The sequence below is a fragment of the Rhinatrema bivittatum genome, unplaced genomic scaffold (assembly GCF_901001135.1).
Source record: "Rhinatrema bivittatum unplaced genomic scaffold, aRhiBiv1.1, whole genome shotgun sequence".
Taxonomy (NCBI): Eukaryota; Metazoa; Chordata; class Amphibia; order Gymnophiona; family Rhinatrematidae; genus Rhinatrema; species Rhinatrema bivittatum.
In genome coordinates this window covers 77,298-95,620 of record NW_021821196.1, presented here as the reverse complement: position 1 = coordinate 95,620, position 18,323 = coordinate 77,298, and the positions used below count along the sequence as shown (strand labels likewise).

Here is an 18,323-nt window from a genome sequence, read left to right as displayed (position 1 = left end):
CCGCATATTCAGCTTCGAAGGGATCATAGACATTTTTAATATCTGACCCTCCTGTTACTGAACTCATCTACAAATGTTAAAAAAACAAACTCTTAACGGATATATAACTTCAGTTAGAGAAAGTAACACTTGGTCATCTGTTAAATGCAAGGAGTTACAAAACTGCTATGCAGTGCAATAAACTTCTAAACAGAGAACTTTAATTCAACTAATCTAGAAACTTCTTTTTTTTGATGGCCTCAATTCTGCAGTACTGTTGACCTGCATAGATGGCCAAGCATCAGGAGAAATTCATGCAGCAGAAAACGATCAAACTAACTGAAGAAGATATTTGGTTCTGGCCCATGGAGATTTGCTTCCTCCATAACCTACAGCGTGTTTCCAAATAAAGGTAAGCAACCCATAATCAAGCAGGCAAAATTCTTGCATAACATAGCCCTGGGTGACAATATTGAATAAAGACCCCAAAATATTTTCATTTTTCCTCCATAATGTATATCATATAATGGGATTTTTTTTTCGTTCTATCCAGAGCTCAAAGTCCGAGGGTAAATATTAACTGTGTTAGGTGTACAATTTTTCAAAGCAAAAATAGGCATGTACTTTTATTTTGAATACTGTCCAAGGGAAAAAATGTACCAACACAGATTTGCACTTCCTTTTTCTGTAGATACTTTTTATTATTACCAAAACTACAAAAATAGTTTTGAAAATCCAAAACTATTCAAAGTTTCTCTCCCAACCTAACCCTACCCTAGGTTGACCTCAACTACAATGCAGGTAAAAATATAGAACTATGTACATACTTTTACCTGCATACACTGTGGGCAATTTTCAAGGGCTGATTCATTTGGGTAAAACGTTTTTTTTACTTATGGAAAGAAGCATTCCATTTACTATGCTTGCATTTCCATTGACATCTTTGGAATAAAGTTATAGTGGCCCAATGTGGAAAGAAAACTGACTGCTGACCTAGGCCCCTAAAGTTAGGAAGATTTTCAGCCTAACTTAGGACCCTAAGTTTTGGGCTGAAAATTTCTACAACTTTGAGTCCCAAGAACTAAGGTCTCGCTATTTATTTGGCATCCAAACACAGAAAATAATCACTAGGCACTTAACTTCCTTTCCCTAACATTACTCCATCCATTTTTAAGGTTCCTATATTTAGGTGCTCCGAACACCTTAAATTAGGCGCTTATATTTTTTTGAATATAGGTCCCATAGTTTATAATGAAAAAAACCTGTGTGAGCCTTTGAGAATAACGTGTTCTTTTCTCCCCATGCAACCACTTCATTAATCTTGCAAAAGCTGCACTCCCAAAAGAGATCACACACACACACACACATATATCTCAAGCTAAAATCTAAATATTATCGGTAATTGGTTAGTGTGATACTATTCATATGTTGGATTTCTAATCTTTGAATGGTGAAATCCAATTCAATGAATATTAAACTGTGATACAGACTGAAGGAGCTTGGGAAAAGGCATCGCCCCCACAATTTAATCAGCTAGAAATTCAGGGAACAAGGTTAGAATAATAGTAACAATAACAGGTGCTAGAATCCAAATGTAGCAGGTTTGCATTATATTAACCTCATCCATTGTGTGTTTCTGTACAGTGTTGTGCATATTTGGTATGCGCTACATAAATGATATAATAATAATAATAATCAAAACCCATGCATGCAGCTCCCTGATACATGTAAAGCAAGAATATGGGCCATTTTGGCTAAGATCAAGTGCAAAGTCTGAGCTGAGGTCCTACCCCCTTCTTGGTCTTTTGGCTGTGTCTGAGAACCTGAACAGCATGGAATGGGAGCTAGGAAGGGGGTTTAATGCCCTGTCACCTTGGCCCACTGCAGGCATGATATTATCTGAACCTTCGCCAAACCAGGAGGGTTAAACCTCCGGCTGAAAAAACATGAATGTAGCAATAACAGCTAAAGAGTGGATTTGGGAAAATTTATTTTTAGAATTTGGAAATGTGGTCAGACTAAACATGCATAACTTATTCAAAGAAGTGTACAGATATAACAAACACAATATATTAGGAAAAGAAAGACAGGAAACTTAGAATTAAGAGCAAAAGAGATAAGCTGATATATGCCACCTACATAGCACATTTGGTTTAAAGGTTTGCCAAGGCACAGCTCTCTCACTCGAAGGCAGAAACCTAAATCAAAAGAAAGATACAGAAACTTTCAGTTACCTTTGATATGGTGCTTGTTTTCTTCAAAATATTCTCGTTGGATGCAAAACCACAATGTGTATCCGCTTTGTAATTCCAAGCCCATTCATCATGCTCCGGGAGTGACATCAACATCGAAGGTTCCTGCACTGAGGTATATGCAGGATTCATGGTTTTTGGCTGGTAAGAAAAAATGTTTTTAAAATGGTAGCATTATCCGCCAAACCAAACATCAAACACCTTTAACATTTACTTATCTGAGTGACTCGTAAGCAAACAGCCAAAAGCTGGGAAACCTACATACAGCTTACTATTGAATTTCCTTCCTCTTCTGCTGCTCCAGACCCTCCTTCCTTCCCTCCATGTACACATTTGCTAGCATATTCTGAGCAGAGAGTCAGTACAATGGATGTGCTATTTAGCACTGTATTTAGTGTATAGTCATGGTTTTTGCCTTCCTTTGGACTACCACGGAGAGAAAGAGAGCTGTCTGGTAATCGGAAGAAAGTGCAAACTCAGTGAACCTCTGGCTCTCCTTTCAACATAACCAAATGTGCAAATAGCCATGAGCAAAATCTCAACACCAGAAGTAAAAGTCTGAACAAATACCTTACATTCAATCTGGCTGATTTTAAAAGCGCTACGCACGCCAAACCCGGGAGATTCGCACTTGACTCAGCCTGGTGCGCACTACACGAGCTTTAACAACCGAGCGAGTATGCATGAATCTCCTGGTACGTGTACAAAGCAAAAAGTTTTTAAAAAGAGGTGGTGCATGGGCAATGTCTGTATCATGAAGTCTGTGCGTAGGTATTTACACGCACAAGTGCACGCTGGGGTCCCCTACCATGTAACTTTACTTCTGCTATGGACGGCGTGTAAGTAATACAATAAAAACAAGTCTAGTCAGCGGGATTTTAAGGGTCAGGGCTAATAGGATAAAAGGGAGGCAAGTTAGTTAGGGGGTTTAGGAAGTCCTTTCCTTTACTGAGGCAAACTGGGAGCAAACTGGGGAAACAGGTAATTGCGTTGATGTGTGTACTTACGAAAATCCCTCCACTTATGCGATCAAGGCAGCATTTGCGTGCACATGCACGCGTCAATATAAAGTCGTGCGCACGTGTACACGCATGTAGATGATTTTAGAACAGGTGCATGTATACGTGCATATACACGCGTATGTTATAAAATCGCCGTGTCCATGTACGCGAGACGCAAACATGCGCGGGTCGTAAAATTCACCTCAACGTGTACTGTGCTGATGTTGTCATCTTTTCAGCTGCCTTTGCTTAGCTTGTTCACTGCCATAAAAAATTAGCTTGCAGGGGTACTCCAAAGCCCATATTTGTGGTCAGATTCATCAAGGAGTTTTTCCCCACAGAAATGGGAGAAAAAAATCCTTAGCGAATTGGCCCTTTGCAGCCATTAGATAGGAAAAAAATTACTGTCTCCTCACATCCTCCCTTACTCCTGACATGTTAAATCTGAAAGGAGAACCATGCTGCAAGGCATCTTGTTATGTATGTCACATCTATGTAAGATTAACCTCATTTCTAGCTTCATTTTATGTGGTTTGCAGGATAAATACTGTAACAAAATACACCACAATAAAATGGCTTAGCACTCATAAAAAGTCATGTAAATTCTGCTCTGCAAAGACATCAGATGGTGCTAAGAGAATGGTGAAAGTGTTGCTTTAGATAAAATGACAACACAAATGCCACTTTTTTTTTTTTTTTTTTTAAAGAAACTTAAAAAACGTGTTATATATGTATATTACATCTTAATGCTCTAGAAGGAAGCTCTATCTGGAACAATGCAAATCTTAAGAAAAACACTGACATTAAATTTGACAGTGTACCATCTTATCCAACATAGTCTGGATTCAAAAATGAGGTTCATTCCTGTCATGATATGTGCAACACAAACCTTGGAGACCCTGACCCCCAAAGAGGATGGTAAAAAGTGCTGCTTTAGTTAAACTGGCCTTTAGCACAAATTCCAAGCTTCTTTTTTTTTTTCAAGCGCTATGCAACTATGTATAAAAGTTATGAGACAGGATTCCAGTAAGGGGGGCAGGGAGTAATCAAAAATACTGAAAAAAAGAATATAAAATAATGCAGAAGCAGATGAAAGAAAAAAAAAAACCAAACAAACAAACAGATAGCACAAGTCAAACACACAGCACAAGAAGAACTGTTACCTCTTTTTCACAGCTGGAGTTCAGAGTAAGCATGGCCATTGGACTGTTGGGCGCACTGCTTCCAGGCCCAGGTGGCATGACGTGGTCAACAGGTTGGTTCGGGCAGGGCAAGCTCAGAGCTTGGCTGCCATGTTTCGTTCCTAAAGTGGTAGAAAGGTACTGCTTCACCTGCTGCCTCTGGGCTTGCTGAATGTGGTACTTAGTCGGATTTTCAAGGTGAGTCTGCACCTGACAATAAAATAAACAGTTGTACGTTGGGTGATATCTACAGCGTGAACATGGAAGACAGATTTACGGCATTCCAGAATGAAAAACTGCATTTCGCTCACATCAGGTAGAAGTGCTTAAAGGCTTTAACTTAACATGAAGCCTAAAAATAAAAAAAAGTCCATATTTCCATTGAACTGTGGCATGGATTACTAGCAACAATTGAATTCTGTGATTTCAAGAAAGATGAGGTTTTCAGATCATGCTGTTAACAATAATTTACTTAAGCGCAATGGACGTGCTTTTGCAAGAGAGTTTCATAGTCCACTGTTTCAGAAGCCTAAAATGACATGAAATGATGCATTTTTTACATTCTTTGGTATTACAAATACTTAAAGCCTGGCTCAAATTTGTATAGTTTCTCTGCTAATAGGATTGTTCAAGACTTTTCAAGTCCTTGCTAATAGAGTACTGGAACACTGCAAACATTAAATTGGTTTATTTGACCCTTATTTAGTATTTTTGTAATCTCTCTATCAAACATTTTGTTTTCAAATGTGTCTTCCTAATACTACTTAGCATTATTCAAAACATGCATACTTTTGAGTGTGTCTGTATTCTATCTAGATAAAAATATACACACAAATAGATACAGTCATAAAAATACTATCTTCCAATGCTTGATCACATTAAACATCACAGAAGTATATATATTCCTTTACCAAACAAAACCAACTAGTTTGCCTTTTAACAGTCAATTTCAGCAATCAGAGACTAGGGGGAAAAGGAGGGCTATAATTTCTAATATGGCAAGGCTGTTTGAGGTAGTTCTGACATATGTGTATATGTGTGTTAGTTTCTCTGTGTGCGTGTGTGTATACACACACACGCACACAGATATAAATATATATATATATATATATATATAAAGAGAGGGGGAGAGAGATAAATATATATAGATATATATCTTCATAGTGAAAAGATATATTCACATTGCCACAAAATTTACATATCTATGCTAGATACATAGATAGCTGGAGATACATATATATATATATATAGAGAGAGAGAGAGAGAGAGAGAGAGAGAGAGGGACGCATTTTGATAAAAGTACTATAAATATATACACATATATTTCTATGTTATGCACTGAATCTAAGCATACTGTCAATGATTTTTCAGCTAAACATGGCATGCATATACAAATAAAATAACCTACCTGGTATTGATTATAGTCAAGCATTTCTAGTACACTACAATTAATTTTCTCTAGCTGCCAAATCCTTTATAAATATATATTATACACACATTCACACACACACACAAAACCTATATACTGCTCCCTATCCAAGGTCTTATAAGTGGGAACATCCTAAGTTATGCAAGCACCACACAGGGAACTTCATTATAGCAGCACAGCTTATAATAACCTAAGCTAATTAGTTATGCAAGTAAAGAGACAAACAGTTCATACAAGGGGTTTTTTGGAATCTATGCAAGTTGAGCCCTAAATTTTGTTGCTTTTTTTTTTTTTCATGGTTTTGACGTCACGCTATTCCATTAACATAAAAGGACCTTTTTTTAGTGATGGGCTATCAAAGTCGGATTGAAAGCTAGCTCCAGGCAGCTCACTATTCATCTTTCGTTCCAGTTGTACTAACATACAATGGCTTCTCTTTTATGGTCGGGTTAAAAGTTATATACTTACTTTAAAAAGCAGACATTGCCTTAAAATGGCAACACATGAGTTTACTCTGCACGTGTACAAGCAGCGATCAGAGGAGTATGGCAGCTGCTCAATTATTTGTGTGAAGCTACAAACAAAAGAAATCCTGCCTTTATGAAAACACTTCAGCAAAGAGATTTTGGTTAGGTGCTGTTAAAGGTCATCTCCTCAATATATTTTTGTATCAGGTACTCTATTAACAGAAATAACAAAGGGACCTTACATTCTATATCAGGGTAATTTTCAATAGCCCACAGAGGGGCCGATGCAATACAGTGCGTTCAGCCGAGCACACTGTTTAACCCACAGTTGGATGCGGGTTGTGTAGGCGCGTCCGCAGCCCCTTATGCTATAAGGGGCTGCGGACGCGCCCCTTACAGCATAAGGGGCGCATCCGCATACGCATAGAGCAGGCGTTAATTTCTGAGCATCCAATACGCATAGAGCAGGCGTTAATTTCTGAGCATCCCAAAAAGTTGTACAGAAAAGCAGAAAAGTTGTACAGAAAAGCAGTATAGAAAATACTGCTTTTCTATACATCCTCCGACTTAATATCGTGGCAATATTAAGTCAGAGGAACAAAAGATTTTTTTAAAAATGGGTTTTTTTAAAGTGCCGGTGGTCAGGTTCAGGAAACAGGTTCAACTCAGATAACCAGCGTCCAGTTCAACTCAGTTAACCAGCGTCCATTTTCCGAACCCTTGGCTGTGCGCCGATTAGGAAAACTGTTCCAAATATCGCTTTGGTTTTTTTTGCAGGATTTTCTGCTTGGCGCCACAGCAGTGCACATAAATATAACATATATAAACTGTTGTGATATTTTTACTTCAAAAGACTGTATTTTGAGTGTCCTTTTTCCATGTAAAAATCAGATGATCTGAGATTCTCTATAGAGGGCATGTGGAAGATTCTGGACAGTGCCAATCTTCGAGAAATGCAATTTAAGATTCTTCATAAGCTGTATTTTCCCCCCCTTAAGGGCAAAATGGATTAGGATACAGATTGGAAACTGTCCTAAATGTGGATCTGTGGAGGGTACATTGTTTATGGACCTGTACGGTGATACATCCGATCTGGGAGCAGGTCTTTCCTCATATTTCAACTTGGGCGGAAGACACGATGTCTCTAATGGCTATAGTTGGCTTGCTTGACATCTTGGATGATAATGATGTGTCTGATAAATACTTGGTTTTATTTGTGCAGAAAGCTTGTTATATGGTTAAGAAATGTTAGAGCTGTTCAGGGCATACCATGTGATTATGTTGCATGGTTGCGATAAATATTTCTGTAATTTTGTCAATATTTGTTTTTGATTCATAGCAGTGGTGGATGTTTAGATCTTATGCATGTCAATATTTGTTTTTGATCCATAGCAGTGGTGGATGTTTAGATCTTATGCATATTTTTAAATTGTGTGTGGATAGGGTTATGGTGAAGGAAGGACTGGGCACAAGCCTTGCACTGGCCCTGACTGGAAAAAGAATACATAATAAATATTAAAAAAAAACCCAAAATGAAGAATGGGAGCACAGCAATTATTCACACAGGGCAGCAAAAAAGCTAGCACGGCTTTATGGGTCGTAACTCCTAATATGGAACCTAAAATTGGATAACTGCAGTTCCCTATCTGCATCATTTTGCACTTATACACATTAAATTTAATTTGCCATTTAGATGCCCAGTCTACTAGTCTTGCAAAGTCCTCCTGAAACTTCTCACAGTCTGCTTGTGATTTAACAACTTAGAATAATTTTGTGTCATCTGCAAATTTGATCATCTGGTTCCCTTTTCCAGATCATTTTTAAATATATTAAAAGCACCAGTCCCAGTACAGATGATAACTTCTCATGATAGATCCGGTAGTGGCCCACAGCGCGGGCTATGCCGAGAATCAGTGTAGTCGTGGATAGAGAAGTGCAGGAGGTTAGCTGAGCTGAGTAGATGAGGGTACTCACTCCGAAACGTAGAAGGTGGTCTGCTGAGGTGAGCACAGTAGTGGCCCAAGGCATGGGGTACACCGGAGGTTCCGTCAGCAAGCTGGTAGAAAGCGGAGTGTACTCACAAAGCTGAACGAGGCTGGGTCCCAAATAGGCTAGATGGATTCTCCAGGCAGGTAAGCTCTCCGAGGAGTAGACAGTCAGGACGCGACAAGGCCCCCGAAGAGCGGGTACCTAAAGCGTCCAAGTACCAGAGTGCTGGAACAAGGTTCAGAGTTGCGAGAGCAAAGCTTCTCCAGAGGAGAAAACTTTACCTCCCTAGCATTTCCTGATGTGACATTTATCCAGTCAATACTGGGACACTTGAAATTTCCCATTATTACTGTGCTGCCAAATTAGTTAGCGTCCATAATTTCTGTTAGCATTTCAAAGTCCGTCTGTTCATTCTGGCAAGGTGGATCCCTTCACACATGAAATTTCTATACTTAAAGATTCCACAGTGCATTTATTCTCCTGCAGTAACTTTATCCTGTTTGACTCTATGCTATCCCTAACATACAGCACCACCACCAACTCTATCATTGCAATATTATTTGTATTTTGGTATAACACTGTCCCATTGGTTCCTTGTTCCACTCTGTTTCTGAGATGCCAATTATGTCTACCTCTTCATTCAATGTTATACATTGTAATTTGCCCATCTTACTTTTTAGACTTTTAGCATTTGCATAGAGACATTTCAAGGTGTGTTTGTTTATATATATACAAGATTCTTAGCAATTGACAGGGACACATTTGAATCTCTCTATCGGGATGCTCTAACTCCCTGTTTTATTAGTACCCTTCAAAGATACCTCCCTTCAAACCATACATTGATGAGAAACTTCCCCATGTTCTAGTTAAAAGTTGCTCTCTCTCTCTCTTTCTTAAATGTTGGTGCCAGCAATCTGGTTTCACCCTGTTTAAGATAGAACCCATCCTTTTGGAATAGTCTCCCACTTTCCCAAAATGTTGCCCAGTTTTTAACAAAACTAAAGTTTTCTTCCCTGCACATCATCTCATCCACATTTTGAGATTCCAGATTCCAGAGTGCGTTGACCAGGGAGCTTTTCAGAAAATGCTACCTTGGAGGTTCTGGATTTCAACTTTCTACCTAAAAGCCTAAATTTGGCTTCCAGAACCTCCCTCCCACATCTGCCTTTTTCATTGGTATCCACATGTACCATGACAGCCAGTGCCTTTACAGCACTGTAAGATCTTATCTAGGTGACATATGAGGTCTGCCACCTTTGCATCAGGCAAGCAAGTTACCAGGCAATCTTCATGTCCAACAGCCATCCAGCTATTTACATTCCTAATGATGGAATCATCAACTGTGACAGCTGTCCTAACCCTTCCATCCTGGGCACAAGCCCTTGGAAACACATCCTTGGTAAAAGAGGATACAGCATCACCTGGAGAGCAGGTCCTGGCTTCCTGCCACACCAAGGTGATGCTCTCCTTCCAGGTGGCCTTGCTCCTCAGGCAGCACAAGGGGCTGCTAGACTGGAGTTAGGACTTGGCTACTATGTCCCTGAAGGTATTCTTCTATATACTTCTTTCTACTTCAGTTCCTCCAGATCTGACACTCTAGCCTCTAGAGATAAGACTCATTCTCTGATGCCTGGAGCTCTTTGCATTGAGCACACACATACATCTTCTCACCAACTGGTAGATAATCACACAATTGGTATGAAGTGCAAAATACTGGAAGATCTTCCCATTTATCTCACTGCTGTCCCGCTGTCTGCATCTCTTATTGAGTTCTTAGTTAATTAACCCCTAGATTCATCAAAATGCTATAAATTTCTCATGAATAACACCTGCGATAAGGAAAAGGGGCATGGTTAGGGTAATTTTAGAGTTGACACCTGCGCTAAAATAACACGTCACATTGCTATTTTACCGCAACGCGCCTGCGATATTAGCACTCTGCAAGTCTGAAATCATTTCCTTGTTTTGGGCTGCTGAGAGCAAGAGCAAGAAAGAGGCTCTTTATAAGGCTCACATAATAGTCAACTATTTATATCACTATAGGAGAGTCATCTAGTAACTCGAAGTGAGGTTTTGGTGGTGGTCTAGGGTTTTGGGGCCTGTTTTACATGCATAATGAGACTTACAAACAGCACAGTACACATCAGTGAAGATTTGACGTGATTTGGAATGAGGAAAGATAAACGACAATGAGATTTCTACAATGTACCCGTGCCCTAGCTTGATGCACTTTCTACTGTTTTGGGCATATCGCACAGCTTAACACCAGGAATAAAGGTGTAGTTATTTCCGGCATTAAACATGCGATAATGTGTGTTACGTTATCGCACACAGTGTTAAATGCCCCTCATTTTCATAAACTCTGTCCAAACTCCTCCCCTTTGACTATAATTTAAAAATGTTATTGCGATGCAATAAATAACACGTGTTATGGCATTATTGTGGGCGTTAGGGCCCTAACGCCCACGATAACAGCCTAACGTATTTTGATGAATGACCCTGTTAGATCGCTAAGGGAATATGGATGCTTAAACTAAAGTCCTTTAAGTTTATTTGGTATATTTTAAGTTAACTTGGCAAAGACCTGCAAAGATACAATAGTTAATCTATTGATATAGGCTGGGTCACCCTTGTTTTAGCTAAATCTTTGATTCATTCTTGATGTGAAAATGTACTCTTAATTGGAATAAGAGTCTATAAATCAAAGAATGTGCTTAGAGGTGGATGGGAGAGAAAGAAATGCACTAAAAACCCAGTTTTGTTTTTTCTAAATCAAGCACACACACACACACACACTAAGAAATTACTTAGCTTTGTTTTTTTAATCAAGCACACACTAAAAAATTATCTAATAATGTTAATGAATGCAATAGCTATTATTCCCCAATATAGGGAAATGCATTAAAGACTTAATACAGGTATTTTTAATGCTGTAAATTTAACCCCTGGTCTGAAGCAGAGTTAAGTTAAGTTCACATTTCTGGGGCTGTTAGTCTATGGCAGGGGTGGCCATCTCCAGTCCTCAAGAGCCACAAGCAGGCTTAGTTTTCAGGATATCCATGAGGTGGATTTGCAGGTCCTGCCTCTATTGTATGCAAATATTTCTCATGTATATTCATTATGAATATTGTGACAACCAGGCCTGTTTGTGGCTCTTGAGGCCCAGAGCTGGGTAGTCCTGTCTTGGTGTTGTGCAAAAATGGTCCTAGATCTGGTGTTCCTGGACGTTGGGATTCTTGACTCGGGTCTCGTGGGTCCAAGGTAAACCACAGCACATGGGAACTAACATGCCACAATGGCACAGCACTTGTCCCAAATGTGAGTTAAATTTATTTCACCTCTGCCTCAAAAGTGAAGTTTCCAAGCCTAAAAAAATAGGCTAAGCATCACAGTACCCGAGTCTGGGATCCCAAGCCAAAGACATAGAATTGTTGTATATACAACTATCCAGAGTTACATAAGCTGTTTGGGGCAGGCACTTACAATATCAAAACTGTCACCACTGTGCAATGCTCGTTGTATGTAAACTATTGCTGCTGCCTTGGCCTAGAAGAACAGTTAGCAGGACAATTTTTGGTCAGGCAGGAGCTGCATGACAGCAGCATAATGGGGAGATGGCAGGAATTTTGAAGAATGAAATGCCTTCTCTAAAGTTTTTACTTAATGATAGACATTTGCACAAATTTTCTGCACAACCGTAACAATGGTGTTATACCTGTCTCAAAGAGAAGCATTTCTTTTGTTTTTAACTTTATGCCTATAAAGTAGGCCTTTTATGTGTTATTGTAGAAATCTTTTTTTTTTGCATTGTATGCATATTTTTGTATATTTACCCTTTTTTTTACATGGCAATGTGGCAGTAATTTACATGCCTTTAGCCAACTGCATTGGGAGTACTTTTTTTTTTTTTTTTTTTTAGAATGTACAAAAAGAAAATGGGCACAATTTCAGGACTGAATTGCTCAAATTAGAACACTAATTCGAGCAGAGTTTTACAAATTGCGGTTATTAAGAGATCTTAAGCCACTTTTACTCCCTGGAAATTTTTGGGCAGTTTTTCGAGCCTTTTTATTGTCTGCACTAGACTATTATAATTCTCTTTATATCTGACTTCTACTTTCCTCAGCCAAGCCTTTACAATGTTGCAGAATTCTGTGGCACAATTAATTACTGGCTATAGTAAAACTGCCCATATCTCCCCTGATCTTGCAGACCTCCACTGACTTCCTGTTTAGTGTAAAATTATAAGGTGGCTATGTTAACATACAAGTTTTGGCCATCAGTTCTTTAATTTGGGCAAACGCAATGTTGCAAGTGTATAAGCCAGCAAGAGTGCTGATGTCTTCTCAGATGGCACTGCTTAATGTCCCTTCTATTAAACAAGCTAGGTTATGTGAAATCAGGGAATGTGCATTCTCCACTGCAGCATCTACATTCTGGAATACCCTCCCTCTGGAACTCAGGATATTAGCTTGCCCAAGAGATTTAAAAAAAAATGTTAAAACATTTTTATTTAAACAAACTTTAGGTAATTTGATATTTTATATTTGACAAACCGTAATGCTGGTTAAAACGGGCGAGATTTGCTCTGCTCCGGCCGTCCCCAACTCCCTCCCCCCTTCCCCGGCGGCAGAGGGACAGGCTCAGGCTGTTGTCTGTCCGACCTCCTACACCCCCCCCCCCCCCGCGCGCGCACCGTGAAGGGCCGGAGGCGGCGGCGGTGGTGATGGCAGGAGCTGCAGCAGCAGCCAAGGGGGATCTCGCGAGGCTTCTCACTGCTGTTCCTTTGCGTGATGGCCGGCCATCTCAGCTCCCTCCCCCCCCCCTTCCCTGGCGTTGGAGGGATGGGCTCAAGCATTGTCGGCCCGATCTCTCTGCCTTGGGGCGTCAAATCACACGCTGGTCGGAGTCTCTCTGTCCGCGCATACGCGGCCCGTCGGTCCCAGCCGCTCTCTAGTGCGCATTTGCAGCACGTTGGTCCGAGCTCCCTTATAGGTATGATTCTGTTTTAGCCTGTTGTTTTGCTTTTATATCATACTTCAGAGATGCTGACTATTTTATTGTGGTTTTATTCTGTTTCTTCATTTCATACAAAGTTTATTATGTATCTTTACTCTTGTTTTATCTTACGTTTTATGTTTGATGTGTATTTTATTATGATGTTTGAATTGTAAGCCATTGTGAGCCTTGGGATTGGTGGCCTATATATACCAATAAATAAATAACCAAATCTCTACTTGGTCCAAAATCAGGGGTTTTTCATTCTAGCAAATATTATGCAATATCGACCAAGAAATAATAGACAAACAAGAAAATATGCCTCCCCACAGCCTCTTCCACCCACCTTTTCCCCCTTATCCTTCTGTGTTGTGGCCCTTAGAGCCAGCTGGTGCCATGTTGGTTTATGGCTGTATAGTATTGCTTTACAGCTGTCAACCAACATGGCGTCAGCCACTCTGAGGCTGAAGCTATTTTTACAGAGGAACTGTGGGGCAAAAGTGACTGGACATCACTCCTACCCCTTTTATGTGGACCACAGCTACCAAAAGGGTGAGAGGGTGGCAGGAGCCACAAGAGGGTTTTTTTTTCCAATTAATGTTCATTTTGGTTTGGCAAACAAATTGAATCAAAATTAACATTATGCAAACCAAATCCTGAACCCTCCTCCCCCCCCCCACAACAAACAAACAAAAAAAAAACAAATGAAAATTTTGGCCCTGCACATTCCAATAACAAATAACTCCCTTCCCATTCATACCTAAAATGATAGCTTTATCTTATGAATTAAGACTGATTTTTAGGAAGCCCCAGCAGTTTCCTCTTCTTTGACTTCCAGCTCAGTCACCCCCCTCCTTTTTTTCTTTTTTTTTTTTTTTTTTTTTTAAATAATCCAACATTTTGCCAGCTATTGTAGCATTGGTCCTTGGCCAGGGGCCACAGAGTGTGGCTCCCTCTAAAACAATGGTAGGCAACCTTGTAACATGGATCTAGAGCCTGACCAGTGAGGTATCACTGTGGAACAATAGTTGGAACTCTGAAAATCAAGTTTGCACTTAAATTTTTTTTTTTACAAATTTTATTTTTTTGAACTGTGATATATACATAATATAGAAAAACGCAATAAGAATACAAGCTCAATAACAACAAATACACAGAGAAAAAAATAAACAAAATAGCTTTTCAGAGCAAAATACGTCATCCCCACAGTCCTTTATCAAAATTACAAAAGGAATGACTAGCATTCTTAAACTTCTTAAACTTCTATCATCCTCTTCTTCTACTCCCAGTTAGAACCATCCTTATTTTATTGTAACTGCTTTTTTGCGCACTTGTAATAATTTGTTATATTTTGTAAATGTATACTCAGTGTTATAGTTAAGTACGTTTATATTTATTGATCACCCCTTGTTTTATGTAAACCGACATGATACGAACTCCGTGAATGCCGGTATAGAAAAAACTCAAATAAATAAATAATAAATTAAACACAAGACAACCATTCACACCACATATTCACTCTTAAGATATTATTTTAACAATGACAAACAAATAATCTACTCGAATGAGTAGTAATCCCAATAGCTTTAAATGATCTTTGGCCTTAGTGGACAACAATCACGTAAAGTCACCCATGACTTCTTATAATCTTGCGATACACATCATTGCATAAAAATAACATCCAATCTCTCTATATATTCCAGTCTGTCAGTATGAATCCAGAAAGAAATAGGAAGTTCAGACTGAAGGCCAAAATTTTCAAAATACAGAAAAAAGGCTATTAATAATGCCACATAATAATTTTTTTAAAACCCTTTGAAACTGAAAAAGAAGAGAGGACGAGCCCAATAATAAAAGACAACCATTATATGCAGGTCTCAAGTTAGTCATTTTATATATCCAAGTAAATACTTCTTCCCAAAATGGAAACAATTTATGACATAAAATAAATTTGCATAAAAGAGTCCCATTCTCCAGCTTATGACACACCATATTTATTAGTGATGTAACTGTGGTGTAATAACTTAAAAAACAATTCTTGATATTCAGCACGAATAGATATTGTATTACAGTGTGCAAACAATGAGCAACAATTTGAAAAGAAAACGTCTTTACCTTATTAAAAGACCAATATTGAGCCACATCTTTGAGTACTCCAGATTTGAATTTAAAATGTACATATTTTATGCCAACAGACTAATTGATTTTTCTTGTTTCCTACAGAGCAAAGAGTTTCTGTCAAAGAGTCAGCATGAAAGATCACGAGAACTCTTTTGCAGGATTGTATATAATGTCTAGATTGTAAATAAGAATAAAATTGAGACTGAGGTATATTATCCTGTGGAAATATTTCATCAAAAGAAAAAAAGACATTCATTCCTGAAACAATAAAAAGATGAGATCTCTCAAGTCTTCTGGCTGCCATTCTTTGAATACTCTACTCTGGAGACCAGGAAAAAAGTAGGGATTTCCCGCAAAAGATATTAATCCTGAAATTTCAAAAGAAGTATCCCACCATTTGCAGAGAGAACGCCAAGCTAGATGTACTGGTCGAAACAAAAACAAGCTCTCCGTTTGTCAGGAGGAACACCAGGTGGCACATGAAGCAAACTAAAAGGCGATAACGGAACCATCTTGGCTGCCACTAAATTAGGCGTATAAAAGGCGTAAGAAGAGGTAACATTCACAAAGGAATCATAACTCGGCAGGCAGTATTATAAAATCTAATATCTGGAAGATTAAGGCGGTCAAATTGTTACTCATAGTAATTTTACATATTCCACTCTATCCCTTTTACCCGCCACAAGAAATTAACCAAGATAGATTTCAAAAGGCCAAATCCATATTTGATAACTAGCAATGTACCATTTTAATTTAGCATAACAACTTTTAAATAACATACAACATCAATGGCAAATCCATACAGGCATGAAGTTGTGTTTGGAACTCTAATAACTGATGTTTAATTGATATAACAAAGATTTATCTCTGGGAATCCAAATCCCTACAAATGTAATCTTTCCCTGTGCCCAACTAAGGAAACACCCCAGCCAAGTAGCACATATCGACTCTTGAACAGCTAACTCTTCACATTTAGCAAATTTTATTTGACCCCACAAATCTAACAAATGTACTCACATCTAAAGCTAAAGATATAGTTGCGATGGAGAAGGTAAAGAGAAGGGCAACCAAAAATGATAAAGGGGATGGAACACTCCCCTATGAGGAAAGGCTGAAGAGGTTAGGGCTGTTCAGCTTGGAGAAGAGATGGCTGAGGGGGGATTTGATAGAGGCCTTTAAGATCAGGACTCGGTTTATTTACACTTTCGAATAATAGAAGGACTAGGGAGCATTCCATGAAGTTAGCAAGTAGCACATTTAAGACTAATCGGAGAAAATTATTTTTCACTCAACGCACAATAAAGCTCTGGAATTTTTTGCCAGAGATGTGGTTAGTGCAGTTAGTGTAACTGGGTTCAGAAAGGTTTGGATGAGCAGTCCATTAACAGCTATTAATCAAGTTTACTTAGGGAATAGCCACTGCTATTAATTGAATCAGTAGCATGGGATCTTCTTAGTGTTTGGATAATTGCCAGGTTCTTGTGGCCTGGTTTGGCGTCTGTTGCAAACAGGATGCTGGCTTGATGGACGCTTGGTCTGACCCAGCATGGCAATTTCTTTGTTCTTAGTCAGATTGGCCAAAATAAAAACATATCATCAGCAAATAAATATGAATTCTTTGGATCCTGACTTAAATCTTGAATATCGGGGATGATTTAATTTTAAGTGCAATTTTAAGTTCAATACTGAGAAGGTATAAAGGGGAGATAGAGGGTAACCCTGAAGAGTACCACAAAAAAAGCAAAAATGTTGTACAAACTGATCCATTAGCTTGTGAGAGTAAATGTATCCAGGATAAAAATGATCCCATATTTCTCCAAGACCCAGAACATACATGGCCACTGCACTTTATCGAAAGTCTTTTCAGCATCAAGGCTCACAGCTATACTATATTCATTCTCATCATACGGTGTATACAAGCATTAATCAGCTTTCAAATGTTTTTAGCACCACATCTTCCCTTTACAAATCCCATTTCATCTTCTGAAATTAAATATGGAAGAACACTAAACCTTGTAGAAAGAGTATTTGCAAATATTTTAATGTCTACATTAATTAAATAGACTCAGAAGAGCCTGGATCAGTAGGATCATTTCCTGGTTTTAGAAAAAGAGTAATTAATGAAGATTTGCTCCCATTGAAAACCATCTCTCAGCAGACTATAGTTACACATTTACAATAAAGGCTGCAAGAACAGAGGAGACAGGATTCTATAAAATGCAGAACCATAGCTATCCAAGCCAGGCTCTTTGGATAATTTTCAAGTTTTAATTTGCACTTACATTTTAACCAGCTTGAATACTTGAACAATTACAAAATTCACCTTGTATACAAACCCCACTACTGTATTTTAGAAGTGAAGCACAAAGTAGTTGCTTATAACAAGTAATTAAAATGCGCTGCAATGAGATCAGTGCATTTCAAAGCAAGTGTGTAGCAATAATCTATGTTATTTTGGAATATTTACTATTGATTACAGTACGGCATGACTACTAGACTGGCCTTGATTGGCAAGCACCAATACTGCTACAGTCACAGTCAACTGCCCGTTAATGTCAATCCCTTTGTGGAGCTCACTAATCACCACTGGCAGCACTCTGCTTTACGTTTTCTGCTACTACTTCTCATGTTACCACTCTACACTGCTCCTCTCCCTGCTATAAACACCACAAACTATAATTGCATTAAAGTTATCACTAAAGCCCAACTTCAAATGTGAAAGAGGTTAAATATTGTAGGATCCATAATTTCATCAGCAAAATTGCCATTTTAGCATGGTTATTACTGACCAGCTGTTTCTTGCAATTCTGTTTAATTAGCTACTGTTTTGAAGTTCTTTTGTAAATTTAAGTAGGGCCTTGGTTACTGCATCTCTTGTTGTAATTCATGCCCTCTCCCAGGAAGCT

General features: G+C 38.7%; 1 protein-coding gene across 1 annotated transcript in view; it reads right to left on the bottom strand.

Moving 5' to 3' along the window:
* Positions 1 to 2,213: 2,213 nt before the first annotated feature.
* The window catches only part of LOC115082513 (microphthalmia-associated transcription factor-like), a gene marked incomplete at its 3' end in the record, with an annotated part of 74,071 nt that continues 57,961 nt past the window's right edge, over positions 2,214 to 18,323 (bottom strand). The window contains exons 2-3 of the mRNA XM_029586740.1: positions 4,396 to 4,623; positions 2,214 to 2,372 (exon numbers count right to left, since the gene is read on the bottom strand). Coding sequence (XP_029442600.1) covers positions 2,214 to 2,372; positions 4,396 to 4,623 — 387 coding nt within the window. The remainder of the gene's footprint in view (positions 2,373 to 4,395; positions 4,624 to 18,323) is intronic.